Source organism: Megalops cyprinoides, chromosome 15, assembly GCF_013368585.1.
Source record: "Megalops cyprinoides isolate fMegCyp1 chromosome 15, fMegCyp1.pri, whole genome shotgun sequence".
In the NCBI taxonomy this organism is placed as follows: domain Eukaryota; kingdom Metazoa; phylum Chordata; class Actinopteri; order Elopiformes; family Megalopidae; genus Megalops; species Megalops cyprinoides.
In genome coordinates this window covers 10,841,298-10,869,295 of record NC_050597.1, presented here as the reverse complement: position 1 = coordinate 10,869,295, position 27,998 = coordinate 10,841,298, and the positions used below count along the sequence as shown (strand labels likewise).

At 39.7% G+C, this 27,998-nt stretch overlaps 1 protein-coding gene across 1 annotated transcript; it reads left to right on the top strand.

Annotated features, from left to right (window-relative positions):
* Positions 1-27,990, top strand: pcsk2 (proprotein convertase subtilisin/kexin type 2). Its single transcript, XM_036546517.1, has 12 exons — positions 1-366; positions 2,963-3,067; positions 7,996-8,109; positions 8,540-8,648; positions 9,063-9,100; positions 14,272-14,348; positions 15,975-16,063; positions 17,824-17,999; positions 20,962-21,177; positions 22,234-22,334; positions 22,830-23,057; positions 27,300-27,990. The coding sequence occupies exons 1-12, from the start codon at positions 184-186 to the stop codon at positions 27,784-27,786; spliced, it is 1,923 nt and encodes a 640-aa protein (XP_036402410.1). The 5' UTR covers positions 1-183; the 3' UTR covers positions 27,787-27,990.
* Positions 27,991-27,998: the final 8 nt, after the last annotated feature.

Below are 27,998 nucleotides of genomic sequence, written 5' to 3'. Positions count from 1 at the left end.
CTGAAAATGCAGATCCGCTTCCATACACATGCTATTGTCTCTTCTTGCGCTGAGCTGACGGACGGTCCAACTTCAGAACCATCCGCTGTCGAGGACATGTATCCCGAAAGCCGCTGATTCAACTCAGTTGGTCATTGCAGGCGCCCGCTCTCAGAAGTACAACAGCACACTTAAAACAGCACGATGCTCGGATTAAGCAAAGATGGGACACCGATCGTCTTGATATTATTAAATGTGTTGGTCTTTTCAAAGGTGGCAGCAAAAGAAGTTGTTTTTACAAATCATCTTTTGGTTCAGTTGCACGAAGGGGTAAATGATGAGGCTCGTCAACTTGCAATGGAGTACGGGTTTGACAGTGCCCGAAAGGTAAGGACAACGCTCCACCAAAATGAGCATGCAATGTTTAAAACCGACCTAGCCGACACTTAAACAGCGACGCTATTTTCCAAGTTGTTTTTCGAAATTTACTCATATACTTCAGTAAATCGCCTTATTATTTTGAACTTGAATTGCATTCATGATGTGATTCCTACACACATGCCTACTTTGCTTTAATGAGCTTGGCAAAAGCAGTATAGTTTGATTTGTCAAATAATATTGCCCATAAATGAACAATACCAGAGACAAATTTTATCATCAACAGGGAGAATGTGGCTGAAATGTATGTAAACAAACACGTAACACAGCTAGAACTTAATTTATCAGGTGATATTGTATCCATTCTGTGTCATGATTTTTAGGTCATGTCCTTCTCAGAATTTCAGAATTCAGAAATGAAATAGTGAAACGGTCTCGGCTGTATTAGTAGCATGGAAAACTTTCAGCTTACTTGCTGGCATTCGCCGGTCCAAAGATAATTAAATAATCTTGAAAAAATTGAATACAATTTTTTATAGGTTGAAAAGTAAGCTTTAAAAAGCAAATGCTTTATACTCATGGCTGAAGACAACAACATTATTTCTATGGAAATGTGTTTCTATGTGGAAAGGCGTTCATATGATTTCATACGGATTGCTTTATAATCATGAAATTACGCTATTTCATATAAACACGTTGCAGCCTGAACTCTGTATGAGATTGTTGCCCAAAAAGGAGAATAGTTTTTCACACCACCAATTCTGTGGAGAATTACAACCGTCCGTGTAAATAGGTTTTTAAAGGATCCCGAGAGACCTGAAAGGATAATTGAAAACTAACAGCAACCTCGAAAAAGACATATGATGACCATAATTGCGAGACAAGAATGGAAAACGTCATTATCATTATTATTAATATTATTATTAGATGTCATGCGCTGTCGTGCATTTCAACCAAGCTTATATTTGGAGATTTGAAGTTCTGGAGTACACAGCCATAATGTTTTACTGCTTAAGATGTCATAAAAAGCCAGCTTGCTTATACATCCAAAGCACCTCTACTAAACTTTATTATCATCCTTGAGTATCACATTCAGAGTATCAGCTCTTTTTGGCTTTTGAAAATGAAGTTGTTTTCTGTCATGGCCAGAACACACTGCTTTACATTACATTACATGCATTTAGCAGACACTCTTATTCAGAGCGACTTCCAACACAACAGAACATAAGTGCATAAATGTAGGTTTTATGACAAAACAATGTTTTCAGGCACTTCACCACAATCTAAAGAACATAGGGTAACCTGTTAATGTTTTCAAAGAATACAAGTCATTGACCAAATGTATTTCTTTTACAAGAACAAATCAAATGTCACATACCTTCAGTTATTTGCATGCTTCTACGTTCTCTCTTTTTTCACATTAAAACGTTCATTAAAGGTGACATTTTATCTTCTTGATATCTGTCCATGAAGTCAATTACAAGCATTGTCTTTGTGATGTATATGACCTTAGTTATTTTAGCTGAGAGCATAGCCAAAGGTTAAAATATGTGAACTGATATAAATATGCAGATATGTGAAAAGAGGATAATGTGGAAAGTGACACTGGAGGATGAAGAATTTACAAATAAACAGGAATCAGTATTCCCTCAGGTCTTGTTTGCCACCTAAATCCGTAGCTGTTTGAACATTACACATCAGTCTGTTTTGGAATTAACTTTTAAACAGTCGACATTTTAGTAAATGGAACAGAATGTTAATGGAAATACCAATTCTGACAAATTTAAACGCTTTAAATTCACCACCAGTGTCTGTGTGTCAAGACCCATGAAAGCCAATTTGCCTGTGAATGTAGAAATTATCATTCTGACAGTTGTAAAATGTCATATGTCAAAACATATGCTGAGTGTGCAATGAATGAAAGTGAAGTGTGGCAGGAATAACTGATGCCCTTAATTTTAGAATGATCTGGACTGTTCAAGCAATTGGAGCTCTTTGCTAACACCCTCCTACATACTCTTCAATTATAAAAGCATTCTGCTGCTTACCTTGCTTTCTCTCTGCCTCGCTTCTCTCCTGCTATGCTGGTTCTCCTTACGCTGTATTGTCTCTCTCTTACTGCTCTTATTTATCCATTTAAAAAATCTTTAGTTTTGCTTTCTGTTATTACAACCATTCTGCTTCTATTTGCTTAAAATCTGTTCTCTTCATTAATACTCAAGTCCCTCAGATTAGATTGTACTAGCATTGCAATTTCTGTCTCAACGATCTTTTAATAGTTCTGTTCCTTTACCCTGTTTCGTTTCTCATGTGCATTGTAAATTGCTCATAGATTTGCAAATTTATTACTGGTGTATTTGCTCTCATACATCAAGAGTACTGCACTGACCATATCAGACAGACAGATCTGATCAGACTCTTATATCTGCACCTCCTCTCACAGAGATATGAGGAGAATTTTATTCAGTGGAAGTGCCCAGTGCATATTGGCCATGATGCAGCTCATTGTTTTATTCAAGCCAATTCAGATTTCCTCTCTCACCTTGAGATGGCTGTTGTAAACTGTAATTTATGCCTGACTCGTGTGTTCTCTCTCCTGGCTTAGCTCCCCTTCGGTGAGGGACTTTTTCACTTTTACCCCCGGGACATTCCCCAAGCCAGGCAGAAGCGCAGCCTCCAGCACTGGCAACGCCTAGAGAAGGACCACAGGGTAATACTCCACACTTCTACTCTGGTTCCCATAGAAACAGCACTGTATATAGTGAGAAGGAAAACAATGGCTAATTTAAGCCTTTTTATTTCAGTGTTTGGAACTGATAGAAACACATTGTAAAACTGGTGATATTATTGGCATCCCTTTGAGTATTTGCAGTGTAGTCATCTTTTATTTTCACATTTTCTAATACAGATGGTTGAAATACAACTCATTTTTCAGTGACAGATTTTATTGCAGTCTGACAACTACAATCACCATTCCCTGATATTCTCAAAGATGCATTTGTACATTCAAGAGATTTTTAAAAGTGAACAATTAAGAATAATAAGAGGAATAATTTGTTTTTAAATAAATTTATCACAGTGTTATTTAACCGCATTAAATAATTAGTATAGCTGCATTGGTATAATCTGTAATTGTTTCAGTCAAAGCTGAACTGGTACGCATCTGATTGATATGTAAAATTGGATAGATGGAAAATTGATGTTGCCCATTTTCATTTTTGTTTTTAGTGCAAAATGTATCAGTGCTGTTCCTCTGTGCTTTACTTAACAAGTTCATAATATGTGTATGACAGCCAGTGCTCTTAATAACATTTGTCAGTGAGTCTAAGGTTACCCAAGCATGTGAAAATAAAAGTCACTTAAAGTCATGTAGCAATCAGAGGAGATAACGAGCACTTAGTCATCCAGAGAGAGCTGATGGTATTAGGATAATAAAATGCATGGTGGTAATGGAAGCCAGAGCTGAGCCTGATTTGCTCACTGGGCCGGTGATCATCCCCATATATGTGGTGTGAAGCAGCTTAGCAAACAGATACATGCCTTGTAGGACCATTAAGCCAATGCCTTTCTGTAATGATGAGTCCCTGTAAGGCAGCCGTAAGGTACCATTTTACCAAGTCTTTGGTTTGAGATTGAAAGGTTCTCATTGAGTCAGGGTGAAAAGTTCTGCTACAAGGCCAGTAAACTCCTGCTCTGAGTGAGGAGACTGGTTGTGGCCCAGAGATTGCTAACATGGACAAGTGAATGTATGCATGTAATTGTTCATGTTACCCTTAAACCAATAAGCATCCAAACACATTTTCCTTACACCCCCAAGCCCTCCACAACCTGGATCAGGTACAAACCAAGGCACGTATGCACAGAAGGATCCACTCTTGCATTTTTGCTGTTCACACGGTTTTAACAAGAATGAATATAATTCACTTTGGAGTGCTAATCTGTTTAATTGCTGCAAAACAGAATCAACAAGAGGTCTGGTATTGAGATGTGCTGCAGCCTCATGGTTAATGAATAAATTCATATGCACATATGTACCTCCATGGTTGATGGCCTTTAATTTTCTGTGCTTAAAAGTCATCTGGCTGTGTTTATTGTGAAGGATTACCTCTGTTTTTGTTTTTTATTGGCTTGCTATTCTCATTAAAGGTCAAGTTTCTTTCAGTCTGTCCTGAGAAATTGTGGTGTTTTGAACAAAATGCATAACTGGTCTGAATTTGTGGTGCTCCCACCCCCTTCCTTTAATGCATTTTAGTTGCTTTTCTTCTGTAGAAAATTGTGCTTTATGGTAGACTAAAGGTGATTGAAGATGCTTAAATCAAAGTTACTTAAATTGACAAGATGGATGATATGCATGGTAGTTTTCACTGGAAGGGACGTTAAACATAGATATGTATATTTATATAGGTTAAAAACATTACAACATTACAATACAACACAACACAACACAGTACAACATTATATACAATGAGGGGCAGGAGATATGGAGGCTGACATTCTGTGAGAATGTAAGGACAATAGATCACTCTTGTATTTTGTATGATCTATTAAAATGTGTTTGTAGGATATGATGTAAAATCATTGAGCACTCGAGCCTTAAATTTTTGCCCTTAAATTGTTCATCTTGTTATTTGGAAGAGTTATGTTTGAGAATTTCAAGTTGACCCAGGTTCAGACTTTCTCTTGACATTGTAAGAAAAATAATAACATTTGTTCCTATTGAAGGCTTCAAGGCTCAATATAAATGCCAGTATGTGTCAGTTAATTAGTCTAAAGTTAATTTATTATCTTACCGTAACAATGTTTGCTCTTGTCTTTATTCTCTGTCCTTTTAGCAGTTGCATAACAAATTCTTTGTTGTCACAACCCTCCACAAAATGGACATATATTTACATTTAATTCCTAAATGGAGGTGTCGGTGTACATCAAGTTCAAAATGATTCATGTTGGTGTATTTCGCAATATATATATATATATATATATATATATATATATATATATATGTGTGTGTATATATATGTGTATGTATATACTGTATATCTATTACGTTGTCTGTTTTCATGTATCAATGGCATTCTTACTCTGACAGCGAAAAGATATCATTCTTGATCAAGAAAAACAGCGACAAAACAATGGTCTTCCTCACAGTCATGCTTCAGAAACGTCAGATATACGTCTGAGTGGGCACACGCACTGAGTCATGACCATTTTTTACAACACGGGTTGCGGATAGGTCTGGCCTCACCAGCTGCGCTCCGCCGCAGCTGAGTGCCTTATGGGAAAAGACCAAAGTGAGGCTCATGTGATGGAAGAGCTGCTGATGCATAAGGTGGGCTAGAGAGGGAGGGGGAAGGGGCCATACAGAGGAAGAGCCATTGATGCTTTTACTGAATGCACTTTGATAGATGTTTACAGGTGTTTTTTTTTTTTACTGTGTGCTGTGTACAGCACCTAAGAACATTCACAAGATACGAATCTGCACGACAGGTTATTGCCCTCTTTAAGGGCTTTAAGATGATTATGTCTGTGGTGATAGTGTTATCATCCTTTCTAGAAACATTTACTAGGGTGTCTGTTTAGCTTCAGTGTTCTTCTCATAGTTAAATCACAGCATGGACTTCCTGAATGGACTTTTAAATTACACTCCTTTGTGGTAATTTTGCTGACAGTTTATATTTCAAACTGGAAATTCTTGATTATGCAAGCTTTTTTTTCTTCATTGGTTTTGAAGGCTCTTGTTGAACACACTGTATCTTTTAGTGTATTTGTCATTACGTAGTCCTTATCTTCCCCCTATTTCCACTTGAAGCCGTGAAAAACTGCAAAATAGTGTCTCAGACATCAAGTCCCAAGCCACCATGGTCTGTTTCTATTTATATTGAAACATTTTCACACCTGTCTGTCCCAGTAATGTGAGCACCTGAGCTATGTCAACTATTGTTTATGATATCAACCTTTCTCGGAGGATTGCTACATAATTGGCGTGTGGCTGACATTTTGCTGGTTGTGATTGTACAACACAGCTGATGTGAGGCAGCTCTTCGATGGCAGTGATGAGGGCTTGGTGGCCTCGTGAAGCATGTTTTTTGGCAGGTTGAGTGGTGTGATTGAAAGCATGACGGGGTGTCCCACTCCATTGGACAGGTTGTAGGTCAGTCAGGTCAGACACTGGGCTCTCAAAAAATCTCACCCCTCTGATTGCCTTTTTGCAGTCTGTCCACATTTACACCTGGATGTCTGTTGAGAAGAGCTGTCATACAGTGAATAATTTTTAAAATGGCATCTGTGTCAGTTCTAGCTCACATTGAGAGCATGAGGAACATAACTATCACAGTATAACCAATAATTACTTTCAAAGAAAATTAGTGACAATGACACAGCTGGAATTAATATTAATACCAATAACTGGCATTATTACTAATACATAAATATTACTAATATTACTACTGTATTTGATTTTATTTAGTTTTCTGTAAATAGCTGGTGTAATTTTGTGATGTTCATTTTAGCATATGCCTTATATGAAATTTTTTCTTATATTTAGGACAATAGAATATAGTAGTAAATGTCAAAATTAAAATATACTGAACTCCTAACTTACCCTTGTGGTACACTTAAGATATCGGAGGTTGTTTGAGTGGGTAGTAAATAATGGTACCAGTATGAAAGTTAGTAAAGGGAAGAGCTTGTGCCATAAAATGCATACTGAAATGTAGTGTAAATATTTAATCACTGTAATTTGAAATGATTCTTTATCTTTACTGTTTAGACGAGCACATGAACGTGCAAACAGGAATTTGAAAGAATTTTGGGAGACCATTATAGGGAAAAATCGTTATTGTCTGTGTTTATTTTATTTTATTTAGACTTCTTACTGTCATACCAAGACATAGTGTGGCACATTTGCTATGACCCAAAAGCTATAAACTCAGCTCATTATGTCTTATAGTAGTCTAATTACGTATTCAGAAATATTGGATAAAGATGAAAATAAAAGCAGGCAGAGAACATCTCGTACCTACCCAAAGGCTTGTTGAAGGGCTCAGGAACACTTCACTTTAAAATGCCACATGGGTCCCTCTTTGATCTCCATCAGGTCTTTGTCATGGAAAAGCAGCACAGGGAAATTCCGCAGTGAAAATGGAGCAGTCTTTTTTCCAGGGCACCGTTCTTATAAAACCCATTTAAAAGGCACAGCCAAATACAGGGCTGAAATGGTCACCGTCCCATACCATGATTCAGTATGAAAAATGGAAAGAGAGGATGATTTATGCAAAGTCTGCCCATTGCAGGAGGAAGAAATACATTTAAAATGGATTGCTTATACCTCACAGTGTTTGGTAGGCTGTGCATTTCCTGTAAAAAATGTGATTTTTATTCATATGTCTGGTGTGATTTTGAGTTTGTTACTCATTTCTCAGTACAGTCAAATTTCATCTCTGTCACCTTGCTCCATGAAATTGCAAAAAAGGCATTTACATTAATTATTCAAAACAATACATAAACTAGACATTTTCATGCAGATACTCTAACCAGGTGTTTTCTATTGAATTTTCCCAGGAGAATATTTACATTTAGATAAGACTCTAATTTGACTGAAAGTATATAAAATGCATTTATCACTTTTATTTTCTCCACCAGGTGAAAAAAGTGTTTCAGCAGGAAGGATTTGGCCGGACGAAGAGAGGCTACCGAAACATCAATGATATTGACACCAAAATGAATGACCCATTATTTACCAAGCAATGGTATCTCGTAAGTAATTATTTATCAAGATCTACTACTCCTCTGAATTAACTGAATCATATCTCAGAAATTTAGTCTGGCGTTCAGTGCCGTTATACAACGTGATGCCGTCTGGTATACATTTTCACTGAGTGTCCTTCATTGATATTTCTCCTTGGTAGTCGGCTTCCGTGTACTGTGCCCGATTCATCACCCACAGGAGTTGTCTGACCTCGTGTGCACCCCTCTGTGCTGCTATCCTGAATGGCAAACCTGACTTCTGTATCTGCAGAATGTGTCTTTATTTAGCTTGTCAGCCTAAATGTTCCCCAGCTGGATTGCGACAAAGCGCAATATTGGTGACATTTATATTCCTGCCTCTACTCCTTGCGGGGTTATTCGTGACACGCGCCAGGGTTTCTCGCCCCATGTGACGCCCCCATATTGTCTGACTGATTAGATAAATACAGGGCAAGCGGATGGCACCCCTGGATTGGATCTCAATGTGGCAGAGGCGTGGGAGCTGGGATTCACTGGGAAAGGAGTAACCATAGCGATTATGGACGATGGTGGGTGAACCCCTGTAGGTTGTCATTATATCTCATGCGATACAGGCAGTTATAAATACAGGATGGCGTTTTGCTTTTTTTTTTTTAATTTGGAGGCAGAAAGCCAGCAACAGCTCATTGTAAGAATTTGTGTATGCATGTGCTGTACCTTTATGTATGCAAAAATTTTATTTAAGTTTATGTTTTCATGGGATTAAAGATCTGATTAAAAGGGACTCTGTGTGGTCTTTGATCTGAAATATAAAGAGCTGAGACTAGACTTGATCTGTAGAAGCCATTCTAGGACATATCCAGTATTTTCTTGACAAAAGTATTTGAACCATGAGAACCATGTAATTTGTGTGGCTCTGCAATAATATCCCTAATCCTCTCATTGATAAAGATTTTCAATGTTTTCCTTTTGCTTCACAACAGGAATTGACTATTTACACCCAGATCTTGCTGCAAATTATGTAAGTACACATTACTTCTTCTCATGTATTATTCACCTGTGTTGGCATCAGGTGAAGAAAAAAAATGATGTGGAAAGATGTATGCTAGAAACACAGGTTGAGTGCTAAGTGCCCATCAGGTTCCAAGTGCCCTGTTCAGTTAGCATGCTTCCTTGTACTCTTCAAGGACACAGTCATAGGCACCTCGCCAGCCAGGCTTGTCTGAATTTCATGCTAGCTTACAATTCAAAGTAGGCCGCGTCTGTGTGAAACACCCTCCTCGGATTGCAAGCTGAGAATCCCAGCAATCATTGTAACGATTCTTATGCGTGTTTCCTGCGTCTGTATTGAGCAGAAGCAGGAATGCGAAAGTGAGCAGCTGAAACGGCGTTCTGAAATAGAGGCTTACACAACACACTCCAGTCATGTGACCCTGCAGAATCTGAAAATGAATGAAGGGCTGAGCTGTGCCAGTGAGATGGGAATATGCAGCATCCTGCCAATTAAGAGGCATCACAAAACTCATCCTGGAGAGCTTTCAGCATTTAACATATTAAAAGGGGATTTAGGGAAGGAAAATTTAGGGGGGAAAATTAGGAAAAAAATGAAATGCCTGAAAGCGAAGTGTGCCAGGGACATGATATGTGCATTTTTGAATAACTTTGATTTTGTATGTTCCTTTATATCCTAAAATATCATTTTATAAATCTTTTGTAATATACAGGGGCTATGCCCTCATGCTGCTATCGAACTTGATGAGTTGGGACCCAGAAATAGCTCCCCATGTCTGGGATGATGGGGGAATACAAACCCACGCTCCACTGGGCTGATGTTTCCGGTGCTGTAGCACTGAAACAGTCATCAGTGCACCAGAGCTTCCTCTATTGTTTTATTTACTCTCATTTCTCCCCAGACCCCAGACAGTGCAATCAGGGACTATTAATTCCTTTGAAGCAGCTAGTGTTTATTTGTGCGTGTGTGTGTGTGTGTGTGTGTATGTCTCTGTGTGTCTGTGTGTTGCAGTCTGTTTTTAATGAGAGGAATTCTCCCAGCTAATGAATAACATCACACATCCTAAGATTCTGTGCTTTTTAATGAGGGCTCTGGGTGTGATCCATGTGTTAGTTTCTTCTTGAGCATCATTGACAGAATAGTCTTATCACGATGAAACACAAATGAATCTCATAAAGCATATTAACTACTGTGAAATTACCAAAGATGAGCAGCTGTACAGGAAGGCCAGGAGTAATTTGTTGTCCTCTTCTTCACTGAGACATAATATACTCACAACTGGCCATAAGTAAAAGCTTTGCAGATGTAATAATCTGAAAGTCTTCTCAGGAGATGGAGTTTTATTCCAGTTCATCCATTCCACTCAATAGCGGAACCAAGGAGAGAAAATTCTGGAAAATAACATGGTCAGTTGGCATTAAAATGACTGCATCCTTATATTGTTTAAATATGACTTCCAGCCTCCATCGTAGAAGTGTTACCATGGCAACATAGCAGTGTCACGTCACCATAGGGCTCATGTCTTATGCAGCCTTATAAAAATATAATGGGATTTTAAATTAATACAGTCTTTTCATAAATATTCTGCCTTCTCCTGGAGCATGGAGAATGGGTTGAAAGTTAGACGGTTTAAGGCTAGAGGATTGCCCTCTTCAGGTCCTTTTCCACTCTTACAAAATGGTATCAATGCCCCCAAACCTCATTACTTTAGAAAGCTCACAGGTCCTTTGACAGCATGCCAGTTTTTGTCGACTGGCCCGCTGTTCAAGTGTGAAAGTAACCTTGCATGAATCAGAAGAGAATTTGAAGATTCTGTAAAACTTGGCATCCCACCAGTTCAGCGTTTTACAAAGCAGCACTGTAGACACATATATTAAAGATAATATATTACAGATATTCTGCGCAGAGCTGTCTGAATGTTGCTTTATCGTTAAAAGTTAGATGACTTATCTACAAATGAATGGACAGTGCTAGTACCGTCAACTGTGTAGCCCCTGCAAGCCATAAAAATATCCCATTTTCTTCTTCTGAAACTGTTCCAATTTTTCATGCACATTTTAAATGTTTGACCTTCTCCATAATGTTTTCAATTAATTTTCACCCTGATGATCAGTTCCTTGCTGCCTTTAATTAGGCTTTTGACAAGCTGAGCCGCACAAGGGCTGTCTGTTCTGACAAGGGTTCCCAGTGTGAAAAGTTCCTCTTTTTTATCAAAGGAAAGACTAGAAGTGAAGAAAACAAATTTCCTTTCTGTTGAAGAAAGATGACAGAGGAAAAATAGGATTCGCACTTTACTGAGCGACTGCTAACCGATGAGTCATTTATTGCTGGACATCACCTGCTGGGAACCTGTTTCAACTCCACAGTGGCGAAATCTCAAGTGTGAGAAGTCATTTATGAATCTCTCTAAAGACAGATCAGCTGATAAAATGTCCTGTCATCTCCGAAGAGGTAATGCTTTGGTCACGCCATTTTGATGTAAATTTGAAAAATGTCAGTTCTGTCCTGGTCGTATTTTAACAAGGTGATGACATCATTGGATGTCATTGTGTGTGTACCTGTGTGGTTGAAAAGGATTTTATCCTGTCTGTAAATGTGGAATGTGAACACCCTATATCTCATTTAAGTCCTCTCTGATATTTCTTACATAAATCTGATGAAACAATACTTCTTACTCTTTCTTACATATTAACTCCAAGAACAGCATTACCATTAGAGAATGTACATTAATACAGTTCAGATTGTTGTTTTGGTCTTATTTTGGTATGGCATGGCTACCGTATCACTGATCATTTTGTTTCTGTGTTGTAGTCTTTCATACTGGACATGGTGTCCTCTGTTAAGGACAGTATAGTCCAATACAGAGGGTACATTTCCATGGGAGCATAATGTACATGCAGGCATTCACTCTTTCTTTGATATTGCTTGAGTAACCAGGCAGCATGTTTATTGTGTATTTTTGTCAGTATGTATTATTCTTGAGGGGATATGCAGTATAGTTATTGCAGAAAAACAAAGCCCCATACTCTTTCAGAATGCTTCTACCACTCACTCATGTTGAATTCTAAAAGAGATCAAGGGTACATATCTATAAAAAAACATGTGCTCAGGGAATGTGTTTGGTTGGAACTACCATTTACATGGTGAATACTTGCATGAAACTAAATGATGTGTATGGGTTTAATATTCACAGTTTCAACTCACCTGAGCAAATGAATTTCCAAACTAGAACATCGACTTTATTTTTGTGAATGAGGGGTGTATTCCCCATCCTTCTATAAAAGTATTTGTATTATTTGCATTCTTATTAATTCAGTCTTCAAACATGAAAAGGAATGCATTTGAAAACCAACAGGTAGCTTTTCATGAAATACCCATCATGTTTCAAATTATAAACATGGCAAAGCTCTGATCTTCAATAAATCTCTCACTTCTTTTGTGAAGGAAGGCTACAGCTGTCAGCAGTTAACCATCTGTGAGAGTCAGTTGGATTGTCCTATTCCTTTTAAAGAAATCCAGTTTTTCCTTGATTCCTGATTGCCTGAATGTGTATTCACATTTTAGAAAGGATTAGTTAACTGTACAATACATCTGCTATAGAAACATAGCACACACATTTATCAAGTTTATCATATTCATTTTTGTTATCTAAAACTATATGTAGCCATGCTAGCTGGACGCTATGCAAATCTGTGTATTTTGGAGTTCTGTTTAAATGTTTGCATTTTCAGTGATGATAAATTGAGTTTTTCCCTGCTTCTGTGTTGTGTTGTAATTACCTGTTCATGCATGCACGCATCCTCATTTTTTCAATGAGATGGAGCATCCTTTCGTCTGTATTCACTGGTGAGACCAAACTATTACAGTAGTGTTGTTTTTTTTTGAAATCATAGAGATTTTAGACTGCTAGTAATCATGTAGAATTGTAACAACTATATTATATTTTGCTCGTATCTTCTCCGTTATTGAGGTTTATTAGACATCTGAGTTGTAACAAACTGTTAAAATGGTTCAGCAGAGTCTGTGATTTGTTCAAGCCAGTTTTTCCAGCAAAATATTTATCCATGTCAATGTTAGGTCTCTTGCTGTCAATCACAAAATGTGAGCTTTATAGTACGTAGCACGTACAACCATAATTTGGCCATCAAGAAGGACCCCCCCCCCCACCCCCACCCCCTCCTTCTACTACAACCCTGCCAAAGCCTGGGCTCCATCAGACATCTTAATGAGCGTTTTAGAGCCCGTCCGCCCTCACTGCATGGACCAGTGCACCAAGGCTGGAGAGGCAGGGGAAATGAGGACAGATGCAGGGAGAACACTCAGGCGTGGTTCTCCTGGTACTCTGGCGCCAGGGGTGCGACCTTCCCTTCCCCAGCTGCCCAACTTAATCTATTAAGAACCGTCTTCAGGACATTTTAATAAGCTGTTCATGCCTTCCTTCGGAACATTGCTACATTCCTTTCAGCGTGTAAAAAAGAGGGGGGGGGGGGGTGATAGCGATGTCCTACATGTCTTTGTCCCTTGTGGCCCGCACTGTAAATGTCACTGTGTCGTGGTGAAATTGGTTCTTTTCAGTTTTCTTTGGTTGTTGAGTGTTTACGTGTTCCAGCACAGCGGGAGAGTGTATGTATGGGTTCCTGTTTGTGACTGTACTGCTGGTTGGCAAATCCCTGTGTGGGTAGCTCCACTCCCGCGCAAGTCATTAACCAATTACCACTGACGAATTGATGGCTTTCAGACAGATGTTTACCACCCCTGCGTCTGTTTTCCTTGCTTTTCCGCATTTCAATTTACTGTTATTACTTTTTTCCATGTGAAATTAAATACCGTTGATAATTGGAGTATCAGGCACTGCACTGATAATCCTCGCCGTGAGAGTGCATTACCTCCCCAGTAAAACTGATTCTTAATTTACGAACAGCTACCAAATCATTTACAAGGTATAAGTCAGACATTAGAGAGTGTTCACATTGGCCTCTATTTGAGATAATAAATACACAATCTCTTCAGCCGTGGAACACCATTTTCTTTAGCCTGCCGAGGTTGATTTGCCGCTCTGGGAAACGGTCTGTGTCAGACTAGCTCCACAGGAAAGGGTTCATTTTTTTCATCTTAATTTCATGTTCCGTCTTGTTTTGCTCCCTGTCACCTTCTTTACAGCTGCTGTTCTCTCCTTTCAGAATGCAGAAGCCAGTTATGACTTCAGCAGCAATGACCCCTATCCGTACCCCCGCTACACGGATGACTGGTTTAACAGGTAATTCGCAAGCGGTCAGTGGGCTCCTATTTCCTGTGTGAATACTGTTAGTGGAGACCTGAGAGGGGGGCTAGACCCAACTCCTTTCTGCGGCAGTAACAAGGTCAGTTGCCGTGGTGGCCAGGGCATGAAGGGAGAGGCTGCTGCACTCCGAGCCTCAGTATTGATTTTCCTTACACGTCTCTCCATTAAGTCATATCTCAGGGCACTCGGCCTGGCTGTATTACTGGCTGTGATACGAGGGCATGTGAGGATTTGGGGAAGCTGAAAAGATTTTTTTTGCTTCACATATCTTCACTTCTCTTGACAGTCCATGTACTAAAATATCAAATTAAATCTGTATTTTAACAGTTCATATTGTCATAAATTACTGAATTTGTGAACAAAGAACGTTGCATGTTTTCCAGAGGGAATCAAAAAACCTGAAAAAACGGAATTAATTGAGACAAACCTGGAGAATTATTCCATGACCCCAGGAAAAGGCGGTGGAGAGACTCATGGAAATTTGTGTAAATGTTAACATGGGACAACACATAAAAGGCATTAGTTAATTTCAACACTTTCCCGCACCTCTCAGGCCAGTGAGATGATAGCATGGCTCGTACTGTCATTCTTTGGTGGTTAAAAAAAAAGCTTTTAATGATTTTACCCTCGTCCCTGGAGATACTTGCCGGAAGGCAGCTCCTCCTCCTCCTCCAGCTCCCCTGCTCATGCACACACACACACACACACACACACACACACACACAAACACACCCAACGGGTTACCCAGAACACAGACTTGTAGGATGAGGAACCCTGCCGCAGTGCACAAAAGCACGATGGACATACCCCTTGCAGCAGGGAGAGTATGCTTAGTAACCTCTAGGAGACTGCTTCATACCGGCTTCCACCACTAACAGCATGGTCTACTGCTTTCAAGGGCAGCTCAAGGACAAGACATTGTCCTCTCCTCTCAGCCCCCTCTGGCCCACTATCTCTCTGTGTCTCACAACTGACAGACCCAGCAGGAGTGCGATTTGACTCTGATTAATAACACCGCTGCTCCGGCTCTCTCTTCCAGCGTGCGCTGAGCAGACTAATCAGCTGATTATTTATAAATAGCATCCTGTGTCGGGGGGAGAGCGCAGTGCATTGCCTGTGCCTGCCTCTCGCACTCGCCCCTCCGCATTGGCAGGGGAGGCCTCTGTCGTACCTCTGTCTGATTCACTCCGCCGCTGTAATGGGGCGCGATTCTTTCACCTACACGGACCGTTTTTCTAAACAAATCAGTCACCCTTTACTTAATTACCGCTGAAATTCAAGTGTGCCACTGGCGCGCCATCGAGACCATATTTCATGTGCTTTTTAAAAAATGGAGCTTATGGGCTTCATGCAAATTTCCATCGATTTCCCGTCTGAGAGGCCAGCGCTGCTTCAGAGGATCTTGGAGTCCGTCCATCAATCACAACGAGGCATTCTCAGTTTCACAGATGTAATTTATACTGGATTGACTCCTCCATTTAGTCACATTGAGCGATGCTATAAATGTTAAAATATATATATATATATATATAAAAACTTACATTTTGCATTTTAAAAAGTTCATTTTAACAACTCCCATTTGTGTGGCTGTATTCTTTACAGTCATGGAACCAGGTGTGCCGGTGAGGTTTCTGCAGCAGCAAACAATAACATCTGTGGCGTGGGAGTAGCTTACAACTCTAAGGTGGCAGGTATGCCCCATCAGCACACACTTACACTGCTACACACCCACACTGAGAACAAATTCACTCTGTGGCCGCCCTGTCTGTCTTGTGTGATTGATAAACAGCACAGGCAATAGCAGCGTAAGGTCAGAATTATAATAGCCTTGGTCTCTATTCTTGAACATACTGTACTGGCTTTTAAAATACAGCTCCAGAAAGCTTTTCTCAACTAAAACAAGCATTGACAACTCAATTTCTGTGCTATCTTCTGCAATGGTGTCCTCAGATTTGTGAGAACAGGCTTGAAAGGTCAGCTGCTGTTTCCAAACCAGGGGCTTGTTTAGCAGTCATGAGTTTTTCTCAGTTCATTTTTTCACACTCTATATTCCTGTTCCACCTACACGGTGACACTTCAGGTCAGGTTTTTCTTTTATTTAATTTACTCTGTTGATTGAAAGTCTCCCATTTTCTTTGATTAAAACCTATCCTATAGAAACACCGTTGGATATTACTCACTTCACCATGTCGCTTGACACAGTGTATATTCAGATGCAGTATGAAGGAGAAATATTAACTGTGAATTGTGTTAGTACTGCTACTATTTCTAATAATAATAATTGCAGTGGTGATGATTATAATGATTACCTCACACATAATAATAATGTTACAGCTAATAATAGTCATAATGACATTTTTTCATTAGTTTTTTATCCTCTCCTTTGTTTTCTTTGTTGAAAAAAAAATTTAAATCTTTTTAACAAATTATTCTTCAGTTCGACAGAAAGGCAAATGTATTGTTTTCTGCATGGGCTGAATGGGCATATTGAGTGTTCTCTGTTGCTGTTTGCTTCTAAATGTTGTCATTTTTATGGAAAAACAAAAATAAAATCAATCCCCAAGATGACGGAAGTCATTTAAGGGCATGGGATAATTGTAAAGCTGAATTATTTATTGACAGGTGGGTTTAAGCATAAGATTTGAAAACAGGTGCAGATTATGAAAAAATGCAGACCCCTGACAGATCTAAAGTAAACAACAGTGATATGGTCACTAGAATTAATAGGCTTCTATCATGGAATAGAGCTGTAAAGACCGGTTTGTTGGTTTCAAGTATTTGAAGTGTCAGATTCTAACTCCTTGAAATGGGGACTGGCTGTTGGACTATTGAGAAAGCAGATACTGCTTGCACACACTGCTGTGATCCAACAGAGGAGGTTGGCAACACAGTGTAGTGCCAAAGGAGATGAATTTACAATCAATTTTCATGTGTCCTTCACTGTTCAGGTATAGCCATTGTACCTTGAGCAATCTACTTAACCATACTTGACTCAGCTTTTATTCTGGCTTCATATATGGATGCTATGTAAGTCATCATTGATAAGAACTATGCAAATAAATATTAAAAATAGGACAAGACTGCCATGTTGAAGTTCAGCCCTGCTCTCAAGCAACAATAAGAACCATAAGAGCCCAAATAATCTCTGATCCTAAAGAGTACTTGCAGACAATCCAAAGTAATTTGCTAATCTCCATCTATTGTTGTATGAGTGCTGAGCTGATGGTTCCCAAGGTGAAGCCATCCAAGTGGCTTGAAATCACCCCCTCTAAACAATGAGAAACATGATATGGATACTGATGCAGTGGAGACATTGGAGTAATTGCCATCCATGGAATTAGTTACGTGTATCACCTGTGAAGTAGATATGAGAGTGGATTTCTGTTAATTTAATGGATTGTAATGATTGTGTTTTTTATGATTTTAAATTATGCTGTCCTCACGTTCTCAGGCATTCGGATGCTTGATCAGCCGTATATGACAGACATAATTGAGGCCTCGTCGATTAGCCACATGCCTCAGGTCATTGACATCTATAGTGCTAGCTGGGGACCCACCGATGATGGCAAGACTGTGGACGGCCCCCGCGAGCTGACGCTCCAAGCCATGGCAGACGGCGTCAACAAGGTATCTAGCGGCACTGTTTCCACTCAGCTGTCAAAAACAGACCTTAGAGAGGCAGATCAGTGCTGAAGAGGCTACAGCAGTCAAGTTAAAAGGCACTAGGACAGTTTTTTTTTTTTTTTAAACTGGCTCAGTCAAGGTTTAAGAGTTTCTCTCTGTATGGTTTCAGATTTCTCTGGAACGTTTGCCTAGTAATCTTTTTCAGAACATATAAAGAGAAACATCTGACTGTGTCACAGACTTTTGATACCTCAAGGCTTTCCTGGCTTGTGTATATCAACCACAAGGAGACCTGATTTAATAGGTTATTGATTCTATCCCAGAGTGCTCAGGTGGTGTGGAAATTCAAAAGGCCACAGTGTATAGCTAGTAAGCTCTTCCCCCAGTTGCAGGAAGCCTTCAACCACCCAGCAAAGAGATGCAATGAATCAGCAGTCCATGTTTATCAGAAGGGAATGCCTCAGTATGTTTGTGTTAACAGGATTAATCACATTGGCAATTTATCATCACACTAGCCTCACAGGGGTCTGAGCTTAAGGCTAACCTGGTCTTGTTGTGGAACCCAACCTAATTGTGTATAACCCTGGATACGACCAATCAAGCTGAGTTACACCCAGCTAAGAGGATAATTGCTCATGTAAGCAGTTTATCTTCAGATATAATTACAATAGAAGGTCTTAAAGCATAATTCCAAGTCCTTTAATGTTATCGATTTTTACATGCTTAATTATATACACGACAACACACAAGAGATTATGTAAATATAAATCTTGGAACCTTGGAGCAGTCAACAAACCTGGGAGCAGTAACGTTATGAGCTGTGATCCTGCATTAATCCTAACAATCTACACATTAAGAAGTTAGCTAATGCTACGTGCTTACCTATTATTGATAGCCGTTGGCTTTGGACATAATGCTAGAAAAGTTACATCTTTAACAAGCGGGCTAGGTAACTAATTCTAGTGTTGGATGACTAGCTAGTTATCTAAAAATGGGCAACACCACACAAAGTAATATATTGGATGAACATGGCTTTGTATAGCTATCTAGCTATGTTTTAAGTTTTCAAGTTGGCATGATTGCTCCTGCATTGCTAGCTTGCTAGCCCAAAGCCTTTTATATGGTTGGAAGTGATGCAGTGCAGTCATAACATATAGATGTCAAGAACGTTTCCAAGTTTACCATGCTTGCTGTGATAATGGCAGTTTGACGCCTGGCAACAAAGCATTTCATTTACTTTTTTTTTTAGCTCTGAATTTATAGAAATTCCCATCCTCAACCATATAAATTGTTCTCTCACAGGACCTAGTTTGTCCTAGGTGGCTACTTCGCTTGAAATCCATCAAGATCAAGTGCGGCTTGGCCTCAAAAATTGCCTTCGGTGATAAAAATAAACAATCTGGAATGTTACACTGGTGTGCTGAATTTATGAGAGTACTTCACTCGGCAGGACTGAGCACATGTGCACTGAGCAAGGTGATGTGGACAGAATTCAAACAGCCCTTCGCAATTTAAATAGAGGAACAAGAATAGATGTCAATTCAGTGCAGTTGAGGAGCTCCTCTCGGCCCCTGTAAATCACAGACAAATGAAATGTTCCGAGGTCTAGCCTATGAACGGTGGGTGTTTTGAAGTAGTGCTTAAACCAAACTTGAGATCCATTTGTTTGCTGCCAGCATAGTCGCAAGGCTCATAACAGAAATGCATGTCCCCATTTTCAATAGCAATTTAGATTAACACTCACTAACTTTGTTCTACTGCAGAAAGTAAACAGCCTATATTACACTATATAACGATGACTGCCATTAGGAGAAACAGTGTATTCACTGTGTTTTGCAGTGTTGTAGATGCTGACGACAGATAGAGGAAAGGCAAGAGATAATGGCTTTAATGTTTATGTTCATACACACATGTTTCACGTGGCGTTGCAATATCAGTTTTAATGGGTGAGTATTTCTGGATTTGCCATGTGTGTCTTAAAGACTTAATAAGGAAATGATTGTGATGTAATGGTGACCATCAGATTTAACTCTGAGATATGTGACATTTGAGTGCACACCTCACAATGCATCAACTAATCAAATTAAGAATGCTCAGAAAGAGTGATGTTAGTGAAAGATGTGGTAAGACTTTAAAGGAGCTCTGTTAAACTTGTGAATCAATGTTCTCACAGTAGATTAAACTGTACATAATGTGTCTTTTGTTTAAGTTGAGAAGTGTTATGAAATAAGACATTTGTCTGTTGCTTATTTTTCATGGAAAAAACATCTTTTGGACGAAAAAAATTAACAACTGCTCAATTAGTCCAGTCAAAGACAGGTGTAAGAATTCAACTATCATATCATATTCATATTCAGACAGAAAGACATAGGACAATGAGGTACAGTCAATCACTCACTTGGATAAGATATTTAAGAATTGATGATGGTGATATTAGGACTGATATTATCACTTTATAGTCCACACATTGTCAGTTATGGAATCCAAACTGAAATAAAATCATTTAATGGAAGACTAGCTGATCACAAGTAGGTGTGATACATTTATCACAAATTAGTGTTCCCTGGAAATCTTTACCTTTACTTAAATTTACCTGATAACCATTACTTTACTTTTTGGTCAGTAGTCATGCTCTTCAAGAAGAATACATTTTTAGTCCTTTAGGATTTGAACCTTATATTCCTGCAATAAAGGACCAAACCTCAGAAATTGAGTCTAAACAAAGAATGACAACACTGATAAATGGTAAAACAAAACAAAAAAGACACAGGGCCACAACAAGCACACAGAAAAGAAAGAAAAACACATTTTTACCAGAGTGTGTGTCTTAAACAAGATATTCAGCAGAAAAGAGTCTGCAGACAGGCATATTTCCTCATGCAGGTGAAAACAAACAGCCCCTTCTTCTTCATGAGTTTCAGCTACCCTATGAGTATGCGAGCTTATCTGATTCATTGTGTCCCAGGGCCGCGGGGGGAAGGGCAGCATCTACGTGTGGGCATCTGGTGACGGGGGCAGCTACGATGACTGCAACTGCGACGGCTACGCCTCCAGCATGTGGACCATCTCCATCAACTCGGCCATCAACGACGGCCGCACGGCGCTTTATGACGAGAGCTGCTCATCCACGCTGGCCTCCACCTTCAGCAACGGCAGGAAGAGGAACCCCGAGGCAGGCGTGGTGGGTGGAGATATTGATGCATTTGTCACATTATTGACCTAATGACGCACATTGGGTGTACGTTGGGTCAATTTCAGAACACACAACAGTTAGAGGTCTGTGGTCACAGTGTTTTCAACACACACACACACTTTTGCTTTCAATTTAGTAATTGTTTTGGATGGTGCACTGGGCACTCTGACGGCCTATTCAGACAGAAATGCAGTTTGATTTATTGAACAATATCCGTAAATGTGGTGATATGTTATTTACTAGACAAATGTAAGAGTAAGTTACATAAGTTGTATGAAATAAAATCATTACATTAGACATTTATTCTTTTTTATTAGTAATATTAGCAATGTGTTTCACCCAAAGACGTCTAGCGTTCTTCTGAGTGTATATTTTTTTTCACTATGATGCTATGAACTGACCTAAAAAATAATCATCGTAAGTACATGGGCACATAAAATGAATTGACACAGAAATGGCACATGTATTATATTTGCAATTTCGTCTTTGTTTCAGTAAATGAACGTGTCAACATATTCCAATCTGGACAGTAGACCGGCATTTTGTAATTAAAAAATGCAAAATGTCAAATGTGAAGCATCAGAAATCTCTTTTGTGTTTTCTCTTGAGTCAATGAAGCAGAGGATGGAGAGGTCTCTAAATATCAAGACACTCCCAAGGCAGAGTGCATTTCCACTGATACTGACATTTTCATCTACTTAGACTAGGTTCATGAAAACATTTCACGTAACATTAAAACCATGAAGAATATTTAACATGGAACTAATGGCTATGATAAATGTAGCACCCTCCATAATTTGCATAAATCAAAGCGATGGAAGAGAGATATTCCATTTTAATCAGAGAGGCAAAATATCTATCAAAGTCCCTGTGAAATATTCAGGTTATTTGATGAATTTTGTAACAGCTGAACAATGCGTGACTATTTATGTTAATAGTACAGGCTGCATAGAAGTTTGGCTTTGTGATCAGTAGACACATGATTGAATGTGAAATAGAATTTATAGCCTTTAACTACAGCAGAGCCGGACTGTCACATTGCAGGCCACCACGGATCTGTATGGAAACTGCACTCTGCGTCACTCCGGGACATCTGCGGCTGCACCGGAAGCTGCCGGTGTGTTTGCTTTGGCGCTGGAGGCAAAGTATGTACTGCACACACAAGGTCTGGCTCAAAGAGTGGAAGAGAGGTTGAAAGCAGTCTGAAGGCTTTCAAGTTGCCCTGCTGGTGTCTTTGAGCTCTTGTGAAGAGTCCCATGAGACGTGAGAGTGATTGAAAAACTAAAGTTAAGCGGGGAAGGAAAACAGAATGAATGAAAAAAGGAAAGAATAAACAGGACCAGTCCTGCAGGCTCTCCCTTGATTCTGACATGAAAGTGTAAAAAACAATTCCCATTTATACTGGAGGTGTAAAGGAAATTAAAGAACTGTATTGTATGTTTGAGACATTAAAGAATTGCTTTTTTACAGAGATACTCCCATTAGTAAATGCGAGTTAATATCTGAGGAGTTCTTTTCTGTTTTTTCTCCAGTTTTCACCCAATTTTGCATTTGCTAATTGTACATTAGGCTCAACCAGTTAAAGCAAGCCTCATTGTATAATGGGGCTTAATGTTCACTCCTGCTCTTTGGGTCTCTAGCCCTAACCTGACATGGCGGGACATGCAGCACCTGACGGTCCTCACCTCCAAGCGGAACCAGCTGCACGATGAGGTGCACAAGTGGCGCAGGAACGGCGTGGGCCTGGAGTTCAACCACCTCTTTGGCTACGGCGTGCTGGACGCCGGCGGCATGGTCAGGATGGCCCAGGAGTGGAAGACCGTGCCAGAGCGTTTCCACTGCGTTGCCGGCTCCATCCAGGAAATGCAGTAAGTGTGACAAAGAATCCATCTCGAGCAGTGAGATTCTGCCTCACCCCTCAGACACATGGAGATTGGGGTTATGGGAGGTTGACCACAAGGACAAGGAATGCCTCTTTAATATTTAATATACCTAACCTGAGGCCACAAAGAGCCCCCACTATATGTATTTTAAAATATCAAACGTATTTTTGTGCGGTTTTGCTGTTGCCATGTAATTGAGTGCAGTGCATTCAAAGAGCAGAGTGTGTTTTTTTTTTTCTTACAGTACATCATTAAGGTGAGTGTATTTGCTAAGGTGACATGGCAGGGAAACCTTACCAATCTATTTCCTTCCGTCCTTCCTTCTCTTTCCTTTTTTCATGTATTGCATAACCTGTGAATGGCTGTTGACCCTTAGCGTCCTCATCTGCCTGTGTATCCATGTGTAGTGGATTCAGATACACTGTAACTGGTCCTCTTGTGCTGCTCGGGGTATTGTGCCATAGCAACAAAGTCAGTTATACAGAGCTGAAGTGGAAGACCCAGGCTGCAGAATGGAATGTTCCTGTCAGCAGAATGCAGTCCTCTTTTTTTTGGTTACCTAACTGTGGGTCTACATGAGCTGGAGCCCAAACAATGGGCGGGAATGGCAATTAAGTAGTGCTAGTGATAGGGAAGCGCTTCTGAATTCTAATAAGGCTGTTCCCTGATTAGTTTCTATTGTGCTCCCTAATGAATCCCTTTAAGCTGGCTGTGAAAGAACCCGGACAATCCACAGATGTGTGTTTGAGCTCAGTGAACCATTGTCTAAAACTACAATATAAAAATGCTCCAGGATAATCACAAAAAATATTTGAATAATGAGGTGAGGTAAGTAGCCACACCAGAACAATGCTGTTTGTCAGAAAACTGACCTTTTTTAGTTACACGTGCCACTATTTAGCTTCGCCTGAGTGCTGGACACATAGAAATGAATGAAAACTGGTTTGAAGCTATATACAAGAAACCCAATATTGCTTAAAAGAGAGGAACTGGGTAACCTACACTGCCACCATCGTTTACTTTGACATGCCACTCCCTGACAAGGATGTGTCTTCTGTCTCTTTAATGGCTGTAGTAGTCCACACCTAACCAACAGCCTTCTACCACAGTGGACTGCAACATACATGCCACTCACTATGTTAAAAAGATATGACATATCGTAAAGCTTAGTTGTGCTCATGAGTAACAGTAATCTTGCCAAAGTATTCACAAAGAATGCTAAGTCTGCACAATGTGCTATGTGGCCTGGCCTAATGCTGAAGTCAAAGACCCTGACTATTTCTGTGGTCTAACACAATTACAAAGATCCAGTGCCTGCATTATCCCACGTATTATCTCAGTATTATCCCACGTTATCAAGCGAGAAAGAGGAAAGCAATGAGTTCCTCTACTCCAAGCTCAAGCTTTCCAGTATAACAGATATTACTCTCCGTGAGTCCATTAAACCTGTGGACTGTATTTGCAACGAAATCAACTTAGATTTAAAATCAAGAGAGACATATCGTCACTGCTTGTTTTGCCATGGACAGTAATGTTCTACATTTGCAGGGCAGCACTATTTGTTACTGACTGGTAATTACAACTGGAGCATCAGTGCTGAAGAGCTCATTGAAACAGAATAAGAGAACATGCATATTAATAACTGTGCGAGGCCTGTTATACACGACAGAAGATATCAGTCTAATTCTGTAGATTGGGCATTGGCACCTCCTGAGCCTGTTGCCTGAGTCAGAACTCATTATCGTGTCCACTGATTTATAGTCACAGCAAGTATTTGTATTTTTTAGCCGTTGCTCTCGTCCCCCAGATCAATTACCTCTCGGCATTATGACTGAGGCCCTTAATTACTTCCATATAATTCCAGACTGGATCTTTGCACCTGCTGTCCGGGAAACGATTTTGAGAGCCAAATTGAATTTCCGCCCGCTGTTTTTTGATGTCAGAATCATCAGACACAATGTACTTTTCAGGCTTCGACGTGTCGCGATCGGTGACATTTTCCTCAGAAACAGAGGCGAGGTCTGGGTTCATGGTCTGCCTCATTAGTTTTGCAGCTTGGCTGCACATCTCAAAAATGCCCTTCCGGAAGATGAAGCTGTTAGAATGAAATGGACTGATGTCACATGCCAGCCTGATGTTTAATGTATACGTGCATTTTCAATTACACAGTTTTTTTATTCCTTGAGAGGGGGGGCAAATGTGGTTATGGAATAATCAATATAATTAAGCATTTCATATTTAATGTCACATAATTTATCACAGTGTAATCATTTAATTGACCTTGTTTTGTGCATATTTTATTTTAGATATATATTAATTTTACATGTATAAATAATGTTCATGTCCTGTACATGCATGTATACATACACCATACATTAATACACTCATAATCAATGTGAAGTGATTACAGATAAGAAAAAAAATCACTTTGGGGTGAGTGGTGATTGAACTGAAATATGGTGTCAGTCTCGCAACATAAAAACAACTATAAGAATTACAGTCCATATATCATACACAAACATCCTGATCTCTGCGAGCTGACACAAAAAAAGAGAAATTTACCATAAACGGAAGATCATGGGCTTGCTTTTGGCTTTGCTTACTGTGTCTTACTGTATGTATCTGATTTTAACATGGCACACAGAAGCCTGCAGTCTAAGGTTTCCTGGAGACTCTTTGAAGAGTTCAGTTATTTCATTGCTCAGAGGAGCACTTCTCTATTTTATTCTGAGTGCAGTAATAGCAGAGCAATCCTGGCCTGTACCTGACAATGGCATTATGTCTACTTTATCACTTTGCACTCAGCTTTCTCATGCTATGACCCCCCACGCAACAAAAGAGGCATTCAGTGGTTCATTTCTGTACCTGTAAAACACAATTTGGCCCACCCTGTAGGGATGGACCTACATTTTCCTTAATCGGTCAAAGCTATTTCATACTGCCTGTCTTGTAGTTCAAAGCAGTGGAAAATAATCATTTCAGACGGGCTGAAGGGTCACCAGGAATAATGATGTGTTGCCCATGTGGTCTAGGGGTTGGAAATTGTAAATTTTTAATGGTTAGCCTTCCAATTTTTTGGGAAAAGAAAGTGGTGTGATTGGACAGAATGTCTTCCCACTTGTGACAATCCAATTCATTACTATTTCCTTTCAATTTGCCCATATTGTGTGACAATCGTGGTAAAATAAGAATAAAAGTACAGGGTTGTTACATTTATTTATTTATTTAGTGCATTTTAAAATGGATTTTACTACTGAACAAGAAGTTTTGAAAAGGTCCATTTTGGCCAATTTTGTGTAAAATAAATATAATAACAGTGGAGCTTTTTGAGGCATAAAACATCGACAATTTGAATGAGTTCATTTTGAAAGAAAAAAAATCAGAAATTACTTAAATCAGTAGGTATCCTGTAGTTGAGAGTTGGCTTCTCTTCAAGTTTCCTAGAGAAATAACCACAGTCTTTGTTATCTTCCTGTTCTTCTTTTCTTCCTTATAAATTTCCCAGCCACATTACATCAGTAATACTCCAGGTCCCCTATTTACAATACTTTCTATTAGTCTCACCCCATATTTATCTAATTTATCCATATCAATCCTTCATTGCCACATCTACTCATTTTAGCCAATTGAATCACTTATTCATTAAGATTAGATGTTCTCAAACATCAGGTGAGAACTCACTGACATAAACTGTCAATGGCTTTATGTTGTGTCATGAGTCTTGTCTACTTAATAAACAATAATATTTTCATGAAAAAATGTCACAGTGTCATTTCATTCATGTGTTAAGCAATGAGAATTCAAGAATTATTTTTTCATTGGTGAATTTTGATCATGTCAGTGAACTTAATAAGCAATCATATTGATCTCATGAATAAATGTCACAGTACCAGTTTATTCAAGTATTAAGCAATAGAACCAGTCATCTGACATTTTCCTAACATAAAATTTGATCTTACTAGGAAGCTAATAAGCTTCAAAAGTTCAAAATATTTGATGGAAATGTAGACTGGATGGAAAAAAACTATGGGTCATATGGGTTTGACGTGTAGGAACTGTTTATATTTTTCTCCAGTACCAGAGAAAACCTGGCACCACTTGTGCGTGTGGCTTTATTTACTTTATATAGCTGTAAGTAAGTGACTACAGTATGTCCTGAGGTGGAATGAAGGTATCTGTAGCCTGTATCTGTAGCTCTTAACAGTCCCCTTCTCTTCTCCCCCGCAGTCAGATCCAGTCTGGCAATAAGCTGATCCTGCCCATCACCACAGATGCCTGTGAAGGGAAGGACAACTTTGTGCGCTACCTGGAGCACGTGCAGGCCGTCATCACTGTCAACGCCAGCCGCCGCGGTGACCTCAACATCAACATGACCTCACCCATGGGCACCAAATCCATCCTGCTGAGTCGGCGTCCCCGCGACGACGATGCCAAGGTGGGCTTTGACAAGTGGCCCTTCATGACCACCCACACCTGGGGCGAGGACCCCCGGGGCACCTGGCTGCTGGAGGTGGGCTTCCAGGGCCAGGCACCTCAGAGGGGCGTCCTGAAAGAGTGGACGCTGATGCTCCATGGAACACAAAGTGCCCCTTACATAGACCAAATCGTGCGTGACTACGAGTCCAAACTGGCTATGTCCAAAAAGGAGGAGCTAGAGGAAGAACTGGACGAGGCAGTGGAGAGGAGTCTGAAGAACCTATTGAGTAAAAACTAGACGTCTGCACGACTAGAGGTCATAACCCCCTCACCTCAAAACCCCCCCTCTTCCCCTCCGCCACAATCCTTTTCCCTTTACCCCACCCCAGTTCCCATCCTGCATTTTGAGCTCTTTTCTGTGTCAATTAGTCCTCCTTTGAGTGAATGAATGCTTCTTGTAACCAGACAATGAAAATGTATTTCCAGAAAAAAAATCTGATCTATACTTCC